At 33.5% G+C, this 21,738-nt stretch overlaps 5 protein-coding genes across 12 annotated transcripts; 4 read left to right on the top strand and 1 right to left on the bottom strand.

Annotated features, from left to right (window-relative positions):
• Positions 54-5,689, top strand: LOC109355367. Of its 4 annotated transcripts, none has more exons than XM_019598490.1 (7): positions 54-168; positions 803-1,211; positions 2,269-2,423; positions 3,154-3,249; positions 4,170-4,426; positions 4,621-4,841; positions 5,088-5,689. In XM_019598490.1, the coding sequence occupies exons 2-7, from the start codon at positions 855-857 to the stop codon at positions 5,457-5,459; spliced, it is 1,458 nt and encodes a 485-aa protein (XP_019454035.1). In that variant the 5' UTR covers positions 54-168; positions 803-854; the 3' UTR covers positions 5,460-5,689. The 4 variants fall into 4 exon arrangements, with proteins under 4 accessions (XP_019454035.1, XP_019454034.1, XP_019454033.1 ...); XM_019598489.1 differs by having other exon boundaries at positions 59-176; positions 830-1,211; XM_019598488.1 differs by lacking the exon at positions 54-168 and having other exon boundaries at positions 189-1,211; positions 5,088-5,215; positions 5,249-5,689.
• On the top strand, positions 6,773-11,330 carry LOC109355372 (UDP-glucuronic acid decarboxylase 6-like). 5 transcript variants are annotated; one of them, XM_019598507.1, is made up of 14 exons: positions 7,010-7,107; positions 7,514-7,625; positions 8,526-8,612; positions 8,784-8,871; positions 9,236-9,327; positions 9,605-9,669; positions 9,748-9,836; positions 10,016-10,093; positions 10,204-10,297; positions 10,539-10,605; positions 10,694-10,757; positions 10,848-10,888; positions 10,972-11,201; positions 11,239-11,330. In XM_019598507.1, exons 2-13 carry the CDS (start codon positions 7,539-7,541, stop codon positions 11,155-11,157), a joined length of 1,038 nt encoding a protein of 345 aa, XP_019454052.1. In that variant the 5' UTR covers positions 7,010-7,107; positions 7,514-7,538; the 3' UTR covers positions 11,158-11,201; positions 11,239-11,330. The 5 variants fall into 5 exon arrangements, with proteins under 5 accessions (XP_019454050.1, XP_019454052.1, XP_019454053.1 ...); XM_019598508.1 differs by having other exon boundaries at positions 10,972-11,192; positions 11,248-11,328; XM_019598505.1 differs by lacking the exon at positions 7,010-7,107 and adding an exon at positions 6,773-6,915 and having other exon boundaries at positions 10,972-11,317.
• On the top strand, positions 15,081-15,985 carry LOC109355376 (probable histone H2A.1). The gene is made up of 2 exons (XM_019598511.1): positions 15,081-15,402; positions 15,573-15,985. Exons 1-2 carry the CDS (start codon positions 15,190-15,192, stop codon positions 15,816-15,818), a joined length of 459 nt encoding a protein of 152 aa, XP_019454056.1. The 5' UTR covers positions 15,081-15,189; the 3' UTR covers positions 15,819-15,985.
• Positions 18,391-18,985, top strand: LOC109355377 (probable histone H2B.1). Its single transcript, XM_019598512.1, has one exon. It carries the CDS (start codon positions 18,480-18,482, stop codon positions 18,924-18,926), a length of 447 nt encoding a protein of 148 aa, XP_019454057.1. The 5' UTR covers positions 18,391-18,479; the 3' UTR covers positions 18,927-18,985.
• Positions 20,528-21,549, bottom strand: LOC109355378 (glycine-rich RNA-binding protein 4, mitochondrial-like). Its single transcript, XM_019598513.1, has 4 exons — positions 21,310-21,549; positions 21,118-21,186; positions 20,930-21,036; positions 20,528-20,839 (listed from the first exon to the last, which is right to left on the bottom strand). The coding sequence occupies exons 1-4, from the start codon at positions 21,404-21,406 to the stop codon at positions 20,792-20,794; spliced, it is 321 nt and encodes a 106-aa protein (XP_019454058.1). The 5' UTR covers positions 21,407-21,549; the 3' UTR covers positions 20,528-20,791.

Genomic DNA, 21,738 nt, shown 5'->3' with positions numbered 1-21,738 from the left:
AACTTGTTTTTTAAACACCATCACTTCACCCAAAAAAATTTAAAATTTTTCCCTGAATAATAATTTTGAATGGATCTTGACCGTTCACGTGTTTATCCACCCGGAAAGTGAAGCAGAATCACCGTTTTCTGGCACCGGCAATTTCACTCCCATTCCCAACATTCGAAGCTACTAGAGTAAGTACTTCAATTATTCTTCTATTCATCCATATTACTATTTCCATCATCTATATTCTTCTTCATTATTCTTAACAAATTACAATGCTAAATCATAATTTGTATGCCTCGTTTTTTAATTGCGACTATGCAGATGCATGCCTTGTAGTTTTACATTTTGTTCTCATCATCAAGTGTAAAAGGATGGTTTGATTTAATATTGAACATGTCAGCTTATGAATATTAAGCAGTACTTTTCCTAGTTTTGGATGCTATATCATATATGGAACCAGTTTTTAAGTTGTAAGGGCGGTCCAGTGTACGAGGCTCCGTCTAGTAGGGTATGAGAGGGTAGATGTAATTAGCCAGCGGCTAGCCGGTTTCTAGGGTTTTTAAGTTGAAACTTGATAAACAAATGTTAACTTTTCAAGATGGTGTGTTTCTCTTGCATTTACAGTTGATTTTGAAACTGTTAGTGTTTACGTATTTTTGTTACTCCCATGCTCAATTTTGACATATGTAGATTGTTTTTGAAAGGAACATATGTAGATGAATCCTTGATTGATTGATATATTTCACTTTGAACTTTGAGGACACACGATTAATGATTTGATGTTAATTCTTGTATCTGAAAATATATATTTTTTCTTTCTTCCTATTGTGCTGTTTGGCAGAGAAATTGACCTGCCATCGGTTTACATGGGAGACAAGGCGAACTATGAAAATTTGAGCATGAGCTCTAAACCGAGCAGTGCAGCCATCACTGGGGATAAAACGTACAAGAAACTACTGGTTGCATCGCGCACTAAAGGTTTTGCAAAGAAAAATTATGAGCACCTTGTTTCGTTGACCCATGGTGACTTCGGAAGCAGTTCTGTGGGTCGTGCCACATTTTTTTTACTTAAACTTGCTGCGTTAGAGATTGTGAGGAGGTTCTCCAAGACTAGATTTCCATGTGTATGGCAAGGTCTGCAAGCTTTACAAATCCTTGTCTATCCACCATTTAGATGGATTCAGAGATGGGCACCCTTCATGGGTTTGGTCAAAAGTATGCAGGTGTGTGATTATAATTTTCTGAAGGTTTTTAAAAAAATTAATTGGATGACATTTTAAAGCAACAAACATGATTTTCTGGAAAATCATGTTGTATGATTGAATAATCTGGTCGTCACTTTGGAGTTTTACAAATTGTCTTATGTTGTTTATACCTGTGTGCTACAAGGACATGTTTTGGGATAGTTTTGTAGATGGCTTGTAATGTCATATATATATTTAGTTCCCCTTCATGATTCATGGTAGCAATTATTGCCTGGAATAACAATTTCCGGAATGAAATTTAAGGGAGTAAGTGTTGATCTCCCTAAAAGGTTATTTATGTCTGGTATACAGATGGAAATTGCCAAGGGAAAATCAAATGTTTTTGTCCGTTCTCTCGTAGGACTTTTATCAAACTTGTAGAAGACACAGTAACAGATTTGTTGAATCATTCATCACCACGGTGAGTGCTTGATATCTCTGTTAAAAAAGTTCATGTGTGAGACTAGCACTTCAGAAGCTGAGAGAAAAAATGTGCTTGTGTATTCTCAGTAAACTCTACGCCAGACCCACACTCCAACAGTTGAGAGAGAGAATAAAAACTTATGATTGTAGGAGTTCAAGCAACCTGAAAAAATGGAGTAAGAGAGTGCAAATTTTACACCACTCAAACTCCATGTAAAATGTAATGCTAAAAGAAGAGTGAAGTTTACTTTCCAAACGATTCTTGTCCTTTTTTACTTACCAACCAAATATGCCTAAATCCACAAGAAATTACTCCCTTAAATTTCGCCCCCTTTTACCCCCAAATAAAAAATACCCATATAAAAACTATCATTATTGCAGGTAAGGAAGATCATATGTACCATATGATAGGTAAAAAATACCCTTTTTTTCATCATTGGCAATCATAGATATATACCATATGATAGTAGCCCTGCCCCCTTTTACTAAGTGGTTCAGGAAGATCATGCTGATTAAGGATTTCTATCTTATTCTTGTCTTTTCCCCTTTTCTCTTATACCAAGTTTAGCTATATTCATAAGAGCAAATATGTAACAAATCTCTCTGCTACCAGGTACTATCACGGCCATTACTAGTCCTTTCGGTTGCAACAGCTTTTACTGATCAACATTCAGAATGTAGTGATGGAAGGTCAGATGGTATTCCTAATTCTCATGACTCAGAAGTATCTGCAGAACTGTCTCTTGTGCAGGCTAATTCCAATACAGGGTATAAGATCTGAAGCTTCATGCTAAGGTTTATCTGTGCTATTTAACCCTGTAACACTGATAATAATTACTTGCCTTTATGAGCTAAGATTGGCACTGCGGAAATCTATATTTTTCTACATAAGAACTGAGATGACTAGATTAAGAGTTTAGCTCAGCCTTGTTTTAGATGTCATTTGGTCAATCGTAATACCAAAATATTTCAAGAATTTCTCATAGAATTCTCACTAACATCATTTGAACATAAAAACTTTGTAATCTAATTTATTAGTGGGTTATTTTAGAACTTCTGGCCCCCATAAAATGAAGCATATATATCATATATGAACTGAAAGACCTATGTTGTTTGTTTACAATTATGCTCGGGTCTGTCCTTATTATACCAGTTCAGAAAAAATATCAAGCTTGGGAAAAATGAGGGTTTTTATCTTCAAACTAGTGTTACCAGAGGCTTGTAATGTACTTCAAAACTCAAAAGTAATGTAGGATATCATTGTTTACTGATCCAAAAATGTGAAATACGGACTCCAACCTACTATGGTCTTTCTGTGTTTACTATACATGTCATGCATGAGTCTGAAAACTAATAACTTCATTTGTGACTGAAGCTTGAGTGAATAAAGTGCTGTGAAGTTCTTCAGGAGTAATTTGAGACCAATTTTCTTGGCTTTTCATGTCTTGAGTTCTCTTTGTAAGGTTCTTTAGTTCTAACATTTTTATGGATTTCGCAGCAACACTGAGAGAACTCCCGAAGTTTCAGAATATGAAAACTGGTTGACTCAACTGAATCAAGAGCTGGAAAATCAAGGGATCATTTTGCCAGAAAGGTATTTAATGGTTGCTATTATATGAATAACTCATGATACTCAGAATTTCCTTTCAAGCTAGGGTACGTTCATGCAATTTCAGAAATTTATAATTTATGGCATCTTTCTATCCACTTAGTTGACTCCGTCTATTGGGATAAAAGCTTGGTTGTTGTTGTTGATAAATAAAGAAGCACAAAAACTTGATAATTTATCAGCAATTGTGTTGTGTCTCTTTCCACGGAGTTGAATCTGTTAAATATTTTATTCAGCAAATAAAATTCAATGTATTCTCATTCTGGATATTCATTGCCATGTTTTGAATTTTATATATAGTTGCAGACATTGTTGTTAAACTCCCAAGTGAACTCTTAAACTTTTACGAGTTTACGACTAGGTCACAAAAACGTGTCATAAACTATCCCGTTTATGAGTCTACATTTATACATTAATCTGATCTCAAAACGTAATTTTTTTATCAATCTACAAAATAATGTAAATACTGATGAAAAATCATATGATAGTTGTGGTCAAATATTTGGTTATATTTATACATTATTATTTTTATTTGTTTTGTTATGAAGTCAAAATGTTGAATAATATTTTTGCATACACATTTAAGGAATTTTTAGGTTGCATAATATGTCGTTAAATAACATTTTTGAGATATGTAAACCGCTAATTAACGGTTTGAATTGACCTGGACTCCACGAGTTTACTTGAACACTCAGTTTGGCAACCATGGTTGTATTAATAATGATTGATAACTATTTTCGAATTGTGTACTGTTTTCTCATTTTGATTTTATGTTTTTGTGCTTCTTGGGGCAAGTTTAGAAATCCTGGCCAGCGTTGCCTAATTAGATAGCAATAACATATTTACTTGCATATTTCTTGGTTTCTCCTGTTGCAACAGACCATGATTTAGTAGTGTTTATGCAGAATCAATGATGATGAGCTCCACAGATTTTACATAGCATCTAATAATGACTTTTCATGCTTCCTCGACTCAATCAAGAAGACAATACGCTGGCGGGATAGTTACAGAATTTTTTCAGGAGAGGAGCTGGACTTGTGGTCAAATATGGTTTTCTGGCATGGGTGCGATGTGATGCACAGACCTTGCCTCATTGTTAGGCTTGGGCTAGCTTGTAGTTCATTGGCATCTAAGGATAGACCTCGATTTGCTCAGGCAATCAGTATGTTCTTCATTTTCAGTTGCAGTATTTCTTTTTCTTACCATTAGTTCTATTATATGCTATATTTGAGGCTTCCCCACTCCCATCCTTGCATATGCTAGTTCCTTCTTTGTACTGAACTATAAGTTCAGTTCCCTTAACTTTTTGTTACTTTTATGCTTTAGATTAATGGCATCCAATGGTCTTTGCTTCAGTATCACAGGTAGAATATGGAGTCTTAAACCTTGTTGATGCTGACAACCCTCAAATTACAGTATTGGTGGATTGTGAAAGATTATCCCCATTGAAAATTCCCACGAAAGTAATGAGGTCTTGTTCTTCCCTTCTACAAGATCACTTTCCTAATCGTCTTGGTTGTTTGTTTGTCATACGACTTCCCGCAGTTGTTCGTGTTATTGCCCAGACTTTTATTAAGGTAAACTCTCCTTTCCATTTATTCAGCCTTAGCAATGAAGCAAGAGGGAAGATGCATCAAGTTGGTGGTCATGGAGTATACGGCTATTCATTGAATTGTTTGATTATGTGCAATTTTACCAATTTCAGAAATTTCTATTATCAGATTTTTTGGGAGAGAAATGCTTCTTGCCTGTTACAGTAGCGACTATATTGCTGTGAAGTTTGTGCTTTCCTAAATGAACTAATTTAAGCTTTTGAATCATAGGTTTTAAAGCCAACCACTCGGAAAAAGTTGAAAATACATGGAGAGATATATCAGAAGGTTCTTCATGACAACCTGCCGACACTACCATCATATCTTGGAGGCAACTGCACTTGCATGAAATGTTCAAATATTAGAAAGTGGGATATGCTGCAATCTCATGCAAGTAGGACTAGCAGGATTAATAATGGGGCAGATAACAGTGACAATGAGGCTTCTCCATCACTGCATCCATCTGATGAATTAGATCACCATCAAAACAGCAACTATGACCAGTTGTTGAGATCCGCTATCGTAAGTATTATTGTATTTTGGGTTTTCGTAGCTGTTGGTGCTGGCATATACCATCCCGGTAATCTTCGTTTACCCTCATAAGATTGGTCAAATTAGTTTTATTTCCATGGGTGTATAAATCACAAGAAACCTGTACTCCTGTAGTATGAATGTCTGTTTCTGAATTAGGAGGTAGCATAATCCAAACAGTGATGGCGCACTGTTTTAGATTTTTCATATAAAATATCACCAGCTTTGGTTTGCACAGTTGCACTATAAGTAAAATCATATATAATATTCCATGTTGCTATAGAAAATTGTTTCTTCGGTTATTATATTGTTTGATCTCTAAGTTGAAAATTAGCAATTGGAAATGGGTTTTCCATAACTAGATCGAGATGTTATTTACATGGAATTTCTGCGTTCTTTGTAGAAGCACAATAAGCTTTACATTAAACTATGGTGTGTATAGCCAGTTAGTATTTTTAGACTTATGGTTGAGTTGTATTTTTAGACTTATGGTTGTGAGAAGCAAAATACTATATTGTGATTTTTTTTGTTTGTCTTTACTTTAAATTGATATTATATGCTTTATTTCTTGTTACTTAACGGTCTTCGAAATGTTGAAGGGTGTTGCTTATTGCATCTCAAGCTATTAGAATGCTTGTTTTGAAAGTCTCGTGTTAAATGGTTCTGTAAATTCTATTGTTGTGTCTGCTACAAACAACACTTGTTTCTTTATGGAGGTATTGTGTTGTTGGATGCAAAATCAAATATTAGTTTTTACTAGTTTTAAATCACTTATCTACCTATGCAAGTGCATTGCTTTCTTGTTATGGCACTTACTTTTACTTCACTACTACATGGAGAATTTACTCAAGTATACATAGCAGTAAAATATTGTGAAGTAAAGATGAGAATGAAATCGTTCGAACGGTGTGTGAATTTTTCATCTTGATTCAATACGGTCAATGAATGAATGGATAATAACAACGATACAGCAATTGTAACATGATTGCCTTAATTTATTATATGTCAAAACAACACCGGTATTACAAAATATATTAATATTACAACAATCTTCAAATGATTCTTATGTCCTAATGAAACTCTAACATATTCGAGTATAAGCATAATGTAAAAGCTAATCAGGTTAACATTTTCTCACCCATCATATGCTTATCCTTGTTGACAATGATGAGATAGAAGAGACAAACATATTCCAGCATGTGTTCAATTCTAATTCAAACTCCAACATTAACAAGACATGTGGGTCCATGCACGACACGTGGCACTACCAAATCGATAGTCTTGAACATGCAGCAACAGCATATTCAGTATCGTCTCTAACACGGGAATGAATTTCTCTCATCAATGGTTGTGTGAGCGAAAAAGCATGTCACTATAAATACAAATTAAGTAACACTCCTTTCAAATCAAAATAAAATCTCAATCTATCTATATATCTCTTATCTCTTAATTAATCAAAACCTTGCATTCATTTCCACATTTGTTTAACTTACCATTTGATATTCTGTTCCATCACTCCACTTATTAGGTAATTAATAACGCATTCCTTATTTTATTTTTATTTCTGCTGAGAAATTAGCTCGTGTTAGAGTTACATAAATTTAGGTGAGTGGGGTTGGATTTATTGACTTATTCAGCATGTTTGCATTAAATTATTTTATTATCACCAGTTTGGTGTGATTTTGTTGCTCGGGAGCTTTCATCATACCCTTTACTTTCCGTGAGTTTCAAGTCATCCAAATTTAATTTTTTTTCATTATTCTGTTCATTCTTAATTTTTGAAGTTTTTTTTGTCACCCAATTCAGAGTTTGGTGGGAAAAGTTTCAATCTTTAGATCAGTTTTTTTTTGGGTCTATTTAAACGTGTCTATGATCATGGAGTATTGGATCAGAAGAGTGATCTGGGTTTTGTGTTGGTCTTTTAAGCTTGTGATACTCAGGGTCATTATTCTACTGTCCTTTTCTTCTTCTGCTATCTCTGGCAGTTGTCATTTTCTGTATCTTGCTTCTTAATTTGATAGATCTTAAGTGTAATTACTGATAACCATATAATTTGTCTGATCTATGGAATACTCATTAAGTGCAGAAAGGGTGAAAATAATTTGAAGTTTCTGAAATTGGTGCAGGAATTGAATACCAGAGGTGTTTTCAATGGCAGCCAATTCTTCTAATGGAGATAACGCAGCATCAAAGCAACCTCCTTTGCCATCTCCTTTGCGTTTTTCCAAATTCTTCCAGGTCAATTTCTCATCCTTTATTTTATTGGTAAAATTGCACTTTTGGTCTGATAATTTTGTACCATTTTGCTCCCTTGTTTTTTGATCATCTCAGACAAAAAAAAAAGATGAAAGATCAAAACGAGAAAAAGAATTAAGTTAAGGGACCAAAAGTGCACTTTTGCATATTTTATTTATTTATTACCAATTATCAAGTCTCTTGTCGCATTGTTGTCCTCATTTGTTTATCTAGACCATGTGATGCAGAAATTCCATGTTAGTTCAGTTACTTCATTGTTATTTTCCCTTAGTAGGCAGATCTTTGTTGATGCATAAAAGATTTTTTGGGTCAATCACATTATCTCATGATATGATATGATTTCACAGTTCTGTACTTCTGTTGTAAGATTTGAATTTTTATTTTTGTTTTATCCATCTGCTGAATGGTGATCATAATAAATATAATTAATAAGTTTTTTTTCTTCAAGTTTGTTCTTAGCACTACAAGACAGTACACTTGTACATGGAACACAATCACTTGAAACTTTATAAATTGAACCATAAAGAGCTTACTCCTCAAAATATGACTACAAGCCTAATGTTTTATACCATAAATCTTACAAGACAAAGGGAGTAATAAAATTTGGTTGGAAGTTATCCCTGTAATTTTTTGGTATGCTGATATTGAATCAGTTAAACTTCAAAAGTGTTTACAATTTATCTAGCCTCTTGCATACATATGCTTTAAAAGTATGTACATTTGGGGACATATGTGCATTTACTTCTGTTGATTGGAAATCTGTCATGTGATTGTAAATACACAATTAAACTTTTGTCAGAATCACCTAGTTTACTAACTTTTTCATTTTCATTTTGTTTTGATGCCTTGTTCGACCAATGTTTCTTTTATTATTGACAACAGTCCAACATGAGAATCTTAGTTACTGGAGGAGCTGGATTTATTGGTTCTCACCTAGTCGATAGATTGATGGAAAATGAAAAAAATGAGGTGAGCTAGTTATCTTTTCATACTGTGTCATGGATATTGTGTTTATTAGTTTTTTCTCTGATTCTATTCCACATTTGCACTTACATAACTTAATATCATCCTATGTGTGATGTAATAGATGTATAAGTATGATCTATGTAAGACTATAACAACATCCACATCTTTAATTAGGTCATTGTTGCTGACAACTACTTCACCGGGTCGAAGGACAACCTCAAAAAATGGATCGGACATCCAAGATTTGAGCTTATCCGTCATGGTATATTTACGTCTGTGTTAAAACCGTTGTGCATGCTCTATACTGGAGTTTTTATTTTTGCAGGGGATCTAATTTGGTAGTATTTTGAAGTCTAAACACTTATGCCTAGATTGTTAACTAATTTCTGTTACCTTAAAAGACTGAAACTTTTGAGTTGTTACAACTTGAATCACAAATTGAAGTCATTGATATATTGCTGTTTTTTAATCAACCACAATCTGATTAGTTGGCTGTATGCTCCTGTTGTCAAGAAAACTAACAATGATGTTGTAGTGTGACATGTTATGTTCAGCATTGCCATTAAATCTGTCTAACTGCAAAGACCGTGCTGCTGATACACATTCTGATTCTGACCCTTTTATAGATGTCACTGAGCCTTTGTGGATTGAGGTTGATCAGATCTACCATCTTGCATGCCCTGCTTCTCCCATTTTCTACAAATATAATCCTGTGAAGGTATAGTTCTTAGTCTTATTTTCATCATTTATCTTTTGCTTGGAGTTAAGCATTCATTTCAAGTTTCAACTGTTGAAAAAAATGATTTTACTGTTCATTGCTTTGTAATGCCATTTACTTCTGTATGTTCAACTAAATAAATAAAAGACATGTTTACATTCTACTATTTTCTGTATATTTTATATCTACTTATGCCACATGCCATTGCTTGAAAGATCTCTCTTTCTACTGAACCTCGAGAGATAATCTAATGTGTATGGAAATAACAATTTTTCAGACAATAAAGACAAATGTGATTGGCACACTGAACATGCTTGGGCTTGCGAAGCGTGTTGGAGCAAGGTTGCCAAATTGTCTCTAGAAAAATGATAAATTCAGCATCTACAATCAGTTGTGGTCTAATTCTTATTATATTGACAGGATTTTACTTACATCAACTTCAGAGGTATATGGTGATCCTCTTGTGCATCCACAACCTGAAAGCTATTGGGGCAATGTTAACCCTATTGGTACATGCTTTTATCGATCTCAGTCTCAACCTATCTCTGGGGCTTCTTTATCTGCTACTGTGATTATCTGTTACTAAGATTTAGGATTCCAACTTAGTGGAGATATCTCTAGAATTTATTTTATTTATACGATGTTCATGAAGATATAGTCTAAGCACTTAACTATATATTCATAACAGGAGTTCGTAGCTGCTATGATGAAGGGAAACGTGTGGCTGAGACATTGATGTTCGATTACCATAGGCAGCATGGACTAGGTTATCTATTGCGTTCCTTTCCTCATAATTGCCCCTCATACTTTGTAACGTACAGCTGGTAGACATTTTTCTTTGAATTTAAGTGGCATGTTTATATTGTTTCAATATAGAAATTCGCATTGCGAGAATATTCAACACATATGGACCACGCATGAATATTGATGATGGCCGTGTTGTCAGCAACTTCATTGCTCAAGCACTTCGGTAATTACACCCTTTCATTTTTCTGGTATACAGTATCTATGTGTAATGTATTTCAGGTATATAGTATATATATGGTTACATTGAGGCTTTTGAATGCATAATGAGTGCAATGAGCAAGATCTATTGACTTAACAGTTTGTATACCTTGATTTTGTTGACTAGCTGTAGCATCTTCTCCCCATTTCTAAATTGATTCCATCTCCAGTCTCCACCATTTCTCACATGATTGTTGGTGTTTCAGCGGTGAATCCTTGACAGTCCAATCTCCGGGAACACAAACTCGTAGTTTCTGCTATGTCTCTGACCTGGTATGTATACCATTTATACTTAAATTCATATTTGCTTCATTGTATTACTATTGGTAAGCTGAATATGTTTTCTTGTGATATCTCTTAGGTTGATGGCCTTATCCTTCTCATGGGAGGTTCAGACACTGGGCCAATCAACCTCGGAAACCCGGGTTAGATTTCTATGACTATATTCACCTTTTTAAATTGAATGAAAATATGTTTACTTTCTTTGTCTTTATTTACTTGTGTCTATCTTTCAGGTGAATTTACAATGCTTGAACTCGCTGAGAATGTGAAGGAGGTAAGTTAACCACCCTTTTTATCAATTTTCAATTCATAGAAAATAGTTCTTTAATCTATGCTTTGTGGTTGTTGTTTTCACAGCTTATTAATCCAGATATAGAGATAAAGATAGTGGAGAACACTCCTGATGATCCAAGACAGAGAAAACCAGACATAACAAAAGCAAAGGAATTGCTTGGTTGGGAACCACAGGTTAAGTTGCGTGATGGCCTTCCACTTATGGAACAAGATTTCCGTTTAAGGCTTGGAGTTCACAAAAAGTTTTAACTGTTTGTTCCTTTTGTGTTATGTCAAAATAGATAATAAGTGGGATATTAGTATTTGTCTATTTTCATATTTTTTGTTTACATAATTATGATACTGAGGAAGTTTGGGTGCATGGAATTTGGCTTTGCTTGTAATCAATGTGATATCTGTTGTGTACCTGTGTTTTTTTATTAAAATACTACATCATTACTCTCCAAATCTCTTTTCAACTTTCTTTATTATATAAGTGAAGACTATTTTAAAAAAAAATCAAGTGACATATAAGTGAAGAAAATAAATCAAACTATAAAGATAGCCTAAAAGTTGGACATTGTTTAAGAAAAACCGAACAAGTGACATATAAGTCAAGACTATTAATGGGTATCAAACTTTTTTTGAGATAGTATGTACTCAAATGTTTGGATCAAAATCTTAGGATTTATAAAAATTTATAAGTTTGAGATACCCTCTGCATCTTATAAGTTTGTTCCTCAGGTTGCTCTGTCCATGGTATTGGCCCTCCTCCTGTTGGGACTTCGTGATTTCTTGTGTTCAGGCTGTTTTGTATGGATGGGGATCATCTGTCTCCAACGATGTCTCATCCGGGTCTCTAGCCAATCACATATTGGTAAGTGGATAAAAGATAAAATTTAAAACCAAAAGTAATAAAAAATAACATTCTAATTGATTCGAACAGAGAATTAGATACAATTTGAGACAGGTGTGATGCGTGTCTGTTTTTTACTTCGTCCTAGGTTGATATTTTATAAGTGGGATAAGATTTCTAAATTCTAAGCTAAATCACAAATCACTAGATTTCTCTGTCTCTGTATTTTATAAATACATAAAACTGGCATAGCTAAGTTCACGGCATACTTGTCTAGTGCTTTGATCCTCTCATATATTTTTTCCATGTCATGAGGGACAATGTGTGTAAAAACAGGCTTGTTAAGGTCATGTATAATTTTTTCGCTATGGCTTTCCCTTATAGATTCATTTTTAAGCGAGACATTGTTCTTAGTTGAATTTATTGTTGTTGGTATTGCACAGGTATGGCAATAGATACTTGGACTTGCGAGTACCCACAAATAATACTCATACGAGTTAGATATAGATTAGTGTTTCTGAATTCGTGGGTAACTGAGACTTGATATTTTGAGATCCATTGTTGGATGGGTCTGGGTTTGAGTAATTAGATCCGCTAATATTTAGACTTGCTATTCTTTCCTAAATCTATATATAGCAACATAATTGCAATATTATATTAACCATAATTGTAATTTTATATTGTTAATCAATAATTGTCCTTCATATTATTCATCAATGTGATTGTTATGTCGCTAAACAATAATGTTATTGTTAAGGAGTCTGATATGATGTTAAGAAGTATAATATTGATATTGTAACTTTGTTTGAGTAAAATGAATTATGTTTAGTAGTCAATTTAAATTTTTTTTAAAACTTTAAATCATATTATACAATTTTTATCTTGTTAATTGCCTAATAACATATAAGATTGTAGAAAATAAATACACATTTACATGAAATTCCCACAATTATTTTTTAATATTTTTAAATTTGTGAGTATTAGGAGATCTATCGAGTACCCAAGACATACGGGTAGAAGATCCAATGAGTATTAGCACGAATTTGGGACAGGACTGAGTCAAAAATGAATTAACATGGTGGATTTAGGTAACACTATCCTAACCCATCCATACCAACTACCATCCTTATGCACCTATTAATAGGTATTAGTGTTTTTTATTGTATTTTAAAATATACATTTTTCATACTTTGACATTAAACATAAAAATCTTTAGATAAATCAAGGTCCTTATTTTTCCCCCCAACCTAGGGCCCATGAAATATCAAGATGGGGGTATGCTTTTGATTTAGGTAATATCATACTTTTTTGATATTTTTTAACACATGACTTCAAAATTAAACTTCGATTCTTATGCCTAAATGATTTAATTTCTTTTATTTAGAGTAATAGTCTATTTTAATATCACCAAATTGATATAACTCAATCTAGTTAAGTGGAATACTATCACCAAACCAAAACACCATGGTAGGTTGGGGGATTCAAAATTCCCACTCAACCAATATTTCTCTGCTTAGAGTTGGAAAATGATAAATTGGGGTTACACGATGTTATTTGTCACTCACAAGGTTTCCACTTCCTTTACCTATAAGGCATCGTGAAAGCTAAAGTTGTGATTAAATAAGGTTTTACTTTGCATATTGGTAGTGGTAATAAGTCATCTTGGTACAATTGGTCAGGGTTTGGTAGACTCTACAACATGATTGAGTATGTTCATATCTTCAATACAATGCTCTATGTATGAGATTTGTGTCATGGAGACACGTGGGATTTTAATGTTTTCTATACTTCACTATCCCTGAATGAAACATACAGACATTCCCTTGACAAAACCAACCATTACTTTTTTTAGGATGGTTGAGTTTGAGATAATCACATGTCTAGAAGTTATACCGCAAGTTTAAGATAATCACATGTCTAAAAGCTTATGGTGAAGAAGATTATTTTCTCTATGCATGGAGGTGAGTGTGAAGTTCAGATGCCCTTGAAAAAGTAAGATTCATGTGTTGGTTTGTTGTTCATGATTCTCTTTCTACTAACGAACCTCATTTCAAACACAAGTTGACATCTACTCCAGTTTGCCCTCAGTGTAATGTATTTGATGAGGACATGCTTCATACTTTTAAGGATTTCCCGAACTCGATACTTTTGTTGCCACAATTGGATTTTGTTGATACAACTCTTTGGAGTACTCATTCTTTTATCAATTGGTTAGGAAATAACTCTAAACTTCCAAGTGAAAGATTATTCATGTCATGCATTTGGTGGATGGTAGGTGAAGGAATAAAACAATTTTGGATACTTTGGAGTGAAATATTAATCAAGTAGCTCTCCAACTTCATCATGGTTTTTTAGACTAGTATAATATGATAGGGTCGAGCACAAATGACAACAATATATATAATTTATAGTGAGTTTTACTATAGGGTGAGCAAATGAAGCTTAATGTTGAGGCAATTGTAGCAATCGAGTTAATACTATGAATAAATGTGGCATGATTCTCTTCTTGTTTTGGGATTGGTTCAACCTTCAAAGCATAATTTATATTGATGGAGCATGGTCTACTCATGGCCAAGGGAAAAGCTTGTGTTCTATTTGGAGATTGTGCAAATTATTACACATGATCTTAAGATCATTCCAAAGGTTTCCTATATGGTGAAATGGATTTATGAGTTGCTTGCTCGAAGTAGGATGATCCAAGTTAGTTTCATCCATAGAGAAGCTAACTATTCGGCTAACTTTATGACTAAGATTGGTATATAATTAGATTCAGGGCTATGATATTAAGAGCTTGCTCCTATTGGCAGAATAACAATAACAATTGTAGAGATGGGTTTTTCTTAATTTTTCTTTTTATCTTTCCTGATATACAAAAAAAATAGTCTTTTTAATACATTGAATTCATATATTAAATATAGTCATGTTTTAAAATTAAAATATACATTTTTTAATATATACTTTAAAAAAGTATACTTATACTTTATAACATTTATCTACCATGGTAGGAAAAAATATTAACATTCTTAACTTATGGAAAGAAATTATAATATTATATGACATTAAAGAAATTGAAAACCTGATCTAATACTACCCAGAAATTATACAGTAGAAGATTAATTAACCAGCACCTAAAGGAATTAAGAACAAACTACACGACAATCTTATTGTGTCATTTGCTGACTTCATAAATCCATTTTGAGAAAACACAAATGTAGAAACAAAGTGATCCATCATTACACGGATCACGACATACAACACACCACAGCCATTGATAATGTCTAATCCAACGGTCAATATCTATTCACACACGGATCCATGAATCCCTTCACGCTGTCCGAAACTCAATAAATACACACCAACGTATCTTTCGTATCATCACAATCCTCATCATATTCTAAACTTCCATTTTCTCTCTACGAATCAAAATCTCCGTTAGGGTTTAGGAAATGGATACTGCTACCGGAAAATCAAAGAAAGGCGCCGGAGGAAGGAAAGGCGGTGGTCCAAGGAAGAAGTCCGTCACGAGGTCCGTCAAAGCTGGTCTTCAATTCCCCGTCGGAAGAATCGGCCGGTACCTGAAAAAGGGAAGATACGCTCAGCGCGTTGGAACTGGTGCTCCTGTTTACCTTGCCGCCGTTTTGGAATACCTAGCTGCTGAGGTACTAACCCTAATTTATAATCTCTTTATTAACTGGATTTGGAAAGTGAATGAGGTTAGGTTCTGTTATTGATTCCTTGTGGAAGCTTAATTTTGGAATTACTAAACAATTGAATAATAGTTTATTTCAAAATTAACTGAATTAAGGTTTTGTGATTTTGATTTTGATAGGTGTTGGAGTTGGCTGGTAATGCTGCTAGAGATAACAAGAAGAATAGGATTATTCCAAGGCATCTTTTATTGGCTGTGAGGAATGATGAAGAGCTTGGAAAATTACTTGCTGGTGTGACTATTGCACATGGTGGTGTTCTACCTAATATTAACCCGATTTTGTTGCCAAAGAAGAATGAGAAAGCTGCTTCTACCAAAGAACCTAAGTCTCCATCTAAGGCTACTAAGTCACCAAAGAAAGCTTGATTTATATTAGTTTACCATAATGTATTTGTGATTTGTATATTTGCATTTTAGGACTATCTTTATGTAGCTTAAAGTTTAGTGCTTATGATTGAAACTGAACAATGTAGCTATGGTAGCATCATCTCCCTTTTGGGTCTATATCAATCAATGGAAACACTTTGTTTTTGGTTATTCATGGAAGTCGTGCGAAATTTGTTTGTTTTATGAATATTAAGTTCTACTATTTTGCCGAAAATTTTAAACCAGGAAAAACAAGGCCCGGGAACTTTAATTGGTGTTTGTAGATAATTTATTTTAAGTTTATTATGAGACTTCTAAAATTTATAGAAGGTTATTGAGTGGATACTTAAGTTGAGTTATCGAGAATAATGACAAATGAGAAATTGTTATAATCTCCAGTACACTAAATAATAAGAATTTTCGTTTTTTCTTCTTCGAATCAGAGATTCTTTAGGGATTTGATTGAGGGAAGATTATGATGTGAAGTGCCAACAATGATATTAAAAGAAAAACTATATAAAGATGAATCTAGATATGTGTTTGTATTCACTTTTTATTACGTGAGATCATAAAATTGAAGATCCGGATTCGTAATTCCTCATTCAAAACTAAAGCATTCTAACAATATCTGCTTATTGTGCTATACCCACAAGACCAAAGTGTTGCAACCTACGTTTTCAATCAATGCTATGCTTCGAAGGCATTCCAGAATCTATTATTGTATTGTGTTGGTGGTTCATTGCTCATTCATCGAAATCATTTGTTATTTTTAGTTGCTGATACACTTATTTCATTATATATATCATTTTTGGTGAAACATCAAAATCCACTTTCACTTGCTAACATTTAGTAAATCTGGGTGTGCTAATGCCTCCTACCATTAGCATGCTATTTATTTGATAAATGTCGTCTATTCTCATTTTCTTATATGAGACAAATATCATTTCATCATCCTCACGGTAGAGTGTATTATGAAATAAATATTTGAATCATGCTTTCATAGCAAAAGGGCTCATTTCGGTTCATCACAACAGGAAAAGAAGAGTTATTGGGCATGTCAAGGTTCCATCTTAAAATGAATTAGTAATGAGAGTAGGTCAAGAAGTATTTAAAGTTTTAAACTATTACTCTAACATGAAAGTATGCGGTGTCAATCTTCACATTTTGTAGGCCTCGTGGGACAAAAATATTTGTGACTAAATTCTCACACACGTGAAGCTAATAGGCACACTCACAAATTCTGTAATTACTTGGCGCTTCATTACCTTCTAATTTTTACTCACTTCCTTACCATTCTAAAATTACTTATCATTTCGTGACTTTCTAATTCTTACTCACTTTCTTACTTGCATGATAAGAGTGACCATAATGGTTGTTTTTAAAGGAATAAGAACATTTTTTCTTTGTCATTTTTATTTTATGCTTACAATTTTTGGTTGTTTTTAGTCAATGGAAAGTGAGGAGAGAGGTAGATATTGTGGGAAAAATGTAGATATTGTGGGACCCAAATAAAAATTATAATGATGTTTGCTATTGTGAAAAAAAAATATATTGTTCTTATTTATTAGAGAGTCGTAATAAATTATAAAATAATTTGTGGGACCCAAATAAAAATGAAGATTGTATTTACGGGTGGAGATGCTCTAATGAACCTCCTATTTATATTAGTGCATACATCAGCAACTAGTTACATTGAGTACCTTTACATACTTCTATTAATGGCTTAATCACTCTATATATACCACACTCCAATTTTTTCATCCAACAACTAGCAATGTAGTGTCATTTTCTTGATAATTGTTTTCATCCAAATACAAATTTTTCTTATAATTGTTTTTGTTATTTTCATAGTATTATCTTTTTAAGATATATATACTTAAATTGGTGGATTTCTAAGGTGATTACTTAAAGATAAACATTTATGTTACTTATACTTTCGTAGAATTTTTATCATTTGTATTTTTTATTTCAATTCCAAATTGATATGATAATTAAAATTCTATGCCACGGTTCTAATTTCAACCACCCAACGACACTTATAGAATTCAAATCCAATTTATATAAGCAATATAAATTGTAATCTTGTGTAATCTTAATCCGTAATAACATTCCTTATATAATTAGATTTTAGACTTATTTTGTAGACTTTTGGTACTTTGTTTCACTCTTAAAGAAGAGATTCCAATTTGAGAAGATAGCAAAGTCATCAAAATGCATTTAAATAAGAAGATACTCTCCGCTAGAGACAAGTGTATGTTTTTGCACCTGTTTTTAGTGGTAAAAATTTAATTTTATTATAATAAAAAAGATAAATGTGTTATTGTAAGTTGTATTTTCCTTTATTTTTTGAAACACTTGCCTCTCCATTAATGGTTAAATCTTAATCCTCCTACTATAAGTGTAAAACAATCGCCAACTCACCTATCCGCAGCTACGACCCGTCAAGCGAGCATCATCACCGTCTATTTCCGTGTTCTGTTTAACGGATAAAGAGACATCCACCTCATCAATCCGCGTGAAAACCAATCAACCAATAAGAACGCGAAACCCGTTCTATATATTAACGCTTCCGAGCTCTTCTCAAAATCACAACTCTCTCGCTTTCCAATCCCAATTTGAAACCCTAACATCTCATTTCTTCTCAATTTCTCAATTTTCGTAATGGCACCAAAGGCAGAGAAGAAGCTAGCGGAGAAGAAACCCGCAGAGGAGAAGAAATCAACGGTTGCAGAGAAAGCACCACCGGCTGAGAAGAAACCAAAAGCCGGGAAGAAGCTTCCAAAGGAAGGTGGCGCCGCCGGTGATAAGAAGAAGAAGAAGAGCAAGAAGAGTGTGGAGACATACAAGATCTACATATTCAAGGTTCTGAAGCAGGTTCACCCTGACATTGGTATAAGCTCTAAGGCCATGGGTATAATGAACAGTTTCATTAACGATATCTTTGAGAAGCTTGCACAAGAATCTTCGAGACTCGCTCGTTACAACAAGAAGCCAACAATTACTTCAAGGGAAATTCAAACTGCAGTTAGACTCGTGTTGCCTGGTGAATTGGCGAAACATGCTGTATCTGAGGGTACCAAGGCTGTTACCAAGTTTACAAGCTCTTAGATCTAGATTTATGTGTTTTATATATGTGATTTTAGATTTAAGTTACTGATTTTATGTTGAAAAAGAAACAAATTGTGGAATGAGGTTTAGTTTGTTCCCTTCTGTGTATTCAGATGGTAGTGTTTTAGGACCTTGCTGTAACAAATTAAAGTTCTTTTTCAATGAAATGAAGATATTTCCCAGATCTGTTTGTGTTTGATGTATATAATTGTTTAATTACAAAATGATTTACAGACAAAATATAACTCTCAACTATTTTTACACTCGATGATGAGTCAGATGTTAATATGACTATGTTGGGAAAAATATTCTCAACACTTGTAATTCGGTGATTTGTTCATAATTTTTTCTTCGCTATATTGTTTACTTATCCCTTTATGTATTCTGAAAATTTTAATATGCCAAGTCACTTTGGCTATGTGATGTAAAGTCAAATGTTTAAATACTCTGTTATTGTTTCAAATATAATTGACCACAGCTTACTACGAATTAGTTGTCTTGATTTACTTCATTGAGCAAAAATGGATACGTTAAAGAGTATATAAGTGTATGGACTAATAAACTTAATGCCTTAAGGTTTTGGATCAAGATATGGTGTCAAATCTACTTATATATTTCTTTGTTCTTTCACTTAGCTCATAGAGGGTAACACGTGGATGACAGAAAGACAGAAAGTATGAAGATTTGATAAATTTTATGTATTACTTTAGTTGCATATTCTCATATTATATGCTGTTACGTTAATTTGGTCTGTATGTTAAGCGGGGTTAATTATTGAACTCTTCTCTTCACTGATTTTCCTACATAGGATTGGACAGTATCATGGAACGGTGGTTTTTTTTGAAAGTTTACTGAATTTTCCAGTTGTTTTAATCAAACATTCGAAAGATACAAGACTTCAAATATCAACGTTTATCAGATTTATCCTTAAAACCCTTTTTTACCAAGTTCCATCTTATGCTTCCGAAAAATGAATAGTTACATTTTTTATATCTTTGAACAATATGCAAAAGTTAGTGTTAGAATCTACAAGTGTGACATTGGATATGACTAGATTAGTATTCAGAATCATAAAGTGTGACATTGGATATGACCGAATTAATGAGAAAAAACTTATAAAATAGTGTTTACATGTGGGTGATGCTTCACTCTTTCTGTGACCTAATAATAATGAGATTCCCTAGTGATTGGACCCTCCCCTTCTATGGTTCGGTAAGTATAGTACACACTTGAGGAGGATATTGTTCGATATATTTAAGTATGAAATCTCACATTCTATATGAGAAGACGAGTAGTAGTTCTAGAGTTCCTAATACCCAATGTGTTTAACAATTACATTGTTTGTATTAGATATATTTGAGAAGTAGTGTGGCCTTATACTTTTAGTTCAATCTAACAGCCATGGGTAATGGCTTGAAGCTCTGGCAACATCAAGAAGTCCAAAGATCATCATGTACATTATCTTAGTTGATGCTCCGTGTTCTTTGGTTTAACTTGTTGGGTTAATACTTCAATATTCAGTGTCAAATATGCAATCTAACATTTCACAGCAGAGAGCAAAACTAACTGCACACATAAGTTTATTTGTTTGGACTTTCCAAGCAATGGACTCAATGAATTCATATTTACAACAATTAATTAATTCTACCATGCTAATCAATCACTTATGTGTGACAACAGATAAAAAATCATTCCAATATCTACTATCCATAAATCAACACTATACTCAAAGGAAGGCACTATTACTGGAACAGATGAATCCAATATCAGTGCATAATCCACAAAACAGAACTGGAAAGAAAACAAAGGTTTCAAACTGCTATGCCAATGTGCCACACTACAAAACACATTTGAATATGTTTTTGTTATGCTTTGTGCGCATAACTCACACGAATGCGTCTTCCATCCAACATCTGAGAAAGCACATTTTTTTGAACCAACAAGCCTCAATATTTTTAACTAATATTTGATGACATATATACACAGAAAGAAGGGTTAAAAACCTGGCCGTGCATTTGTTTGCGAGATGTGACAGCTTCAAATTCAGAAATGAAGCGCACAAATCCATACCCTTTTGATTTTCCAGTTACATGATCACAAATTACCTTAGCTGCAAAAAAAAAGCAATGGATAATTACAGATTGCAATATATCTGCGAATGAAAAAAGAATGATTGGTTTTTACTTTTTACCTTCAATGATTTCACCATGCTGCCCAAATGCATCTCTTAGAACAGTTTCATTCGTATCGTAGGAAAGCCCTTTCATTCCGAAGCAAAAATAAAACTAACGGTTAAAATTGAAACTACGGAATCAATCTATGATTTACTGTTTAATCAAAACTCGAAAATTGGAATTATTAAAATAAAGGAATTGGGAAAAACCTGCGACGAATAATTTGGGAGATGAATGGCGCGTGCATAGCAATCGAGCTAAGGGAGAATTATGGAAAAGAAGAAGAGTGTTATTGGTTATTCGCATAGCTCTCGATTTTTCTGCGTAGCATATGAGAAACGATAGTTGTTTTGATTGATACCCACTTCGAAACTATCAGAGAGGGTCATGTAGACGAGTGAAACGACATCGTCTCCGCCGTAACGAAAACTAAGGGGTTAAACATTTCCCCGAGGGATTTGGATTCGTTCATTTTGCAATTGAGTGATTTTTGTAAGTTTATGTTTGGAATTGTCCATAAATTAAAATAAAATATATTGAAAGACAATAATTTTATTACCGTGACAAAAGAGTTTGCAGCCAAATAATGAGTTTGGATTTCTGTAAACCACCCCATAAACTTTAAAATCTTCTTAATT

This window comes from Lupinus angustifolius, chromosome LG08 (genome assembly GCF_001865875.1).
Source record: "Lupinus angustifolius cultivar Tanjil chromosome LG08, LupAngTanjil_v1.0, whole genome shotgun sequence".
NCBI lineage: Eukaryota > Viridiplantae > Streptophyta > Magnoliopsida > Fabales > Fabaceae > Lupinus > Lupinus angustifolius.
The sequence above is the reverse complement of the archived record's forward strand: the minus strand, read 5'-3'. Positions and strand labels throughout refer to the sequence as shown.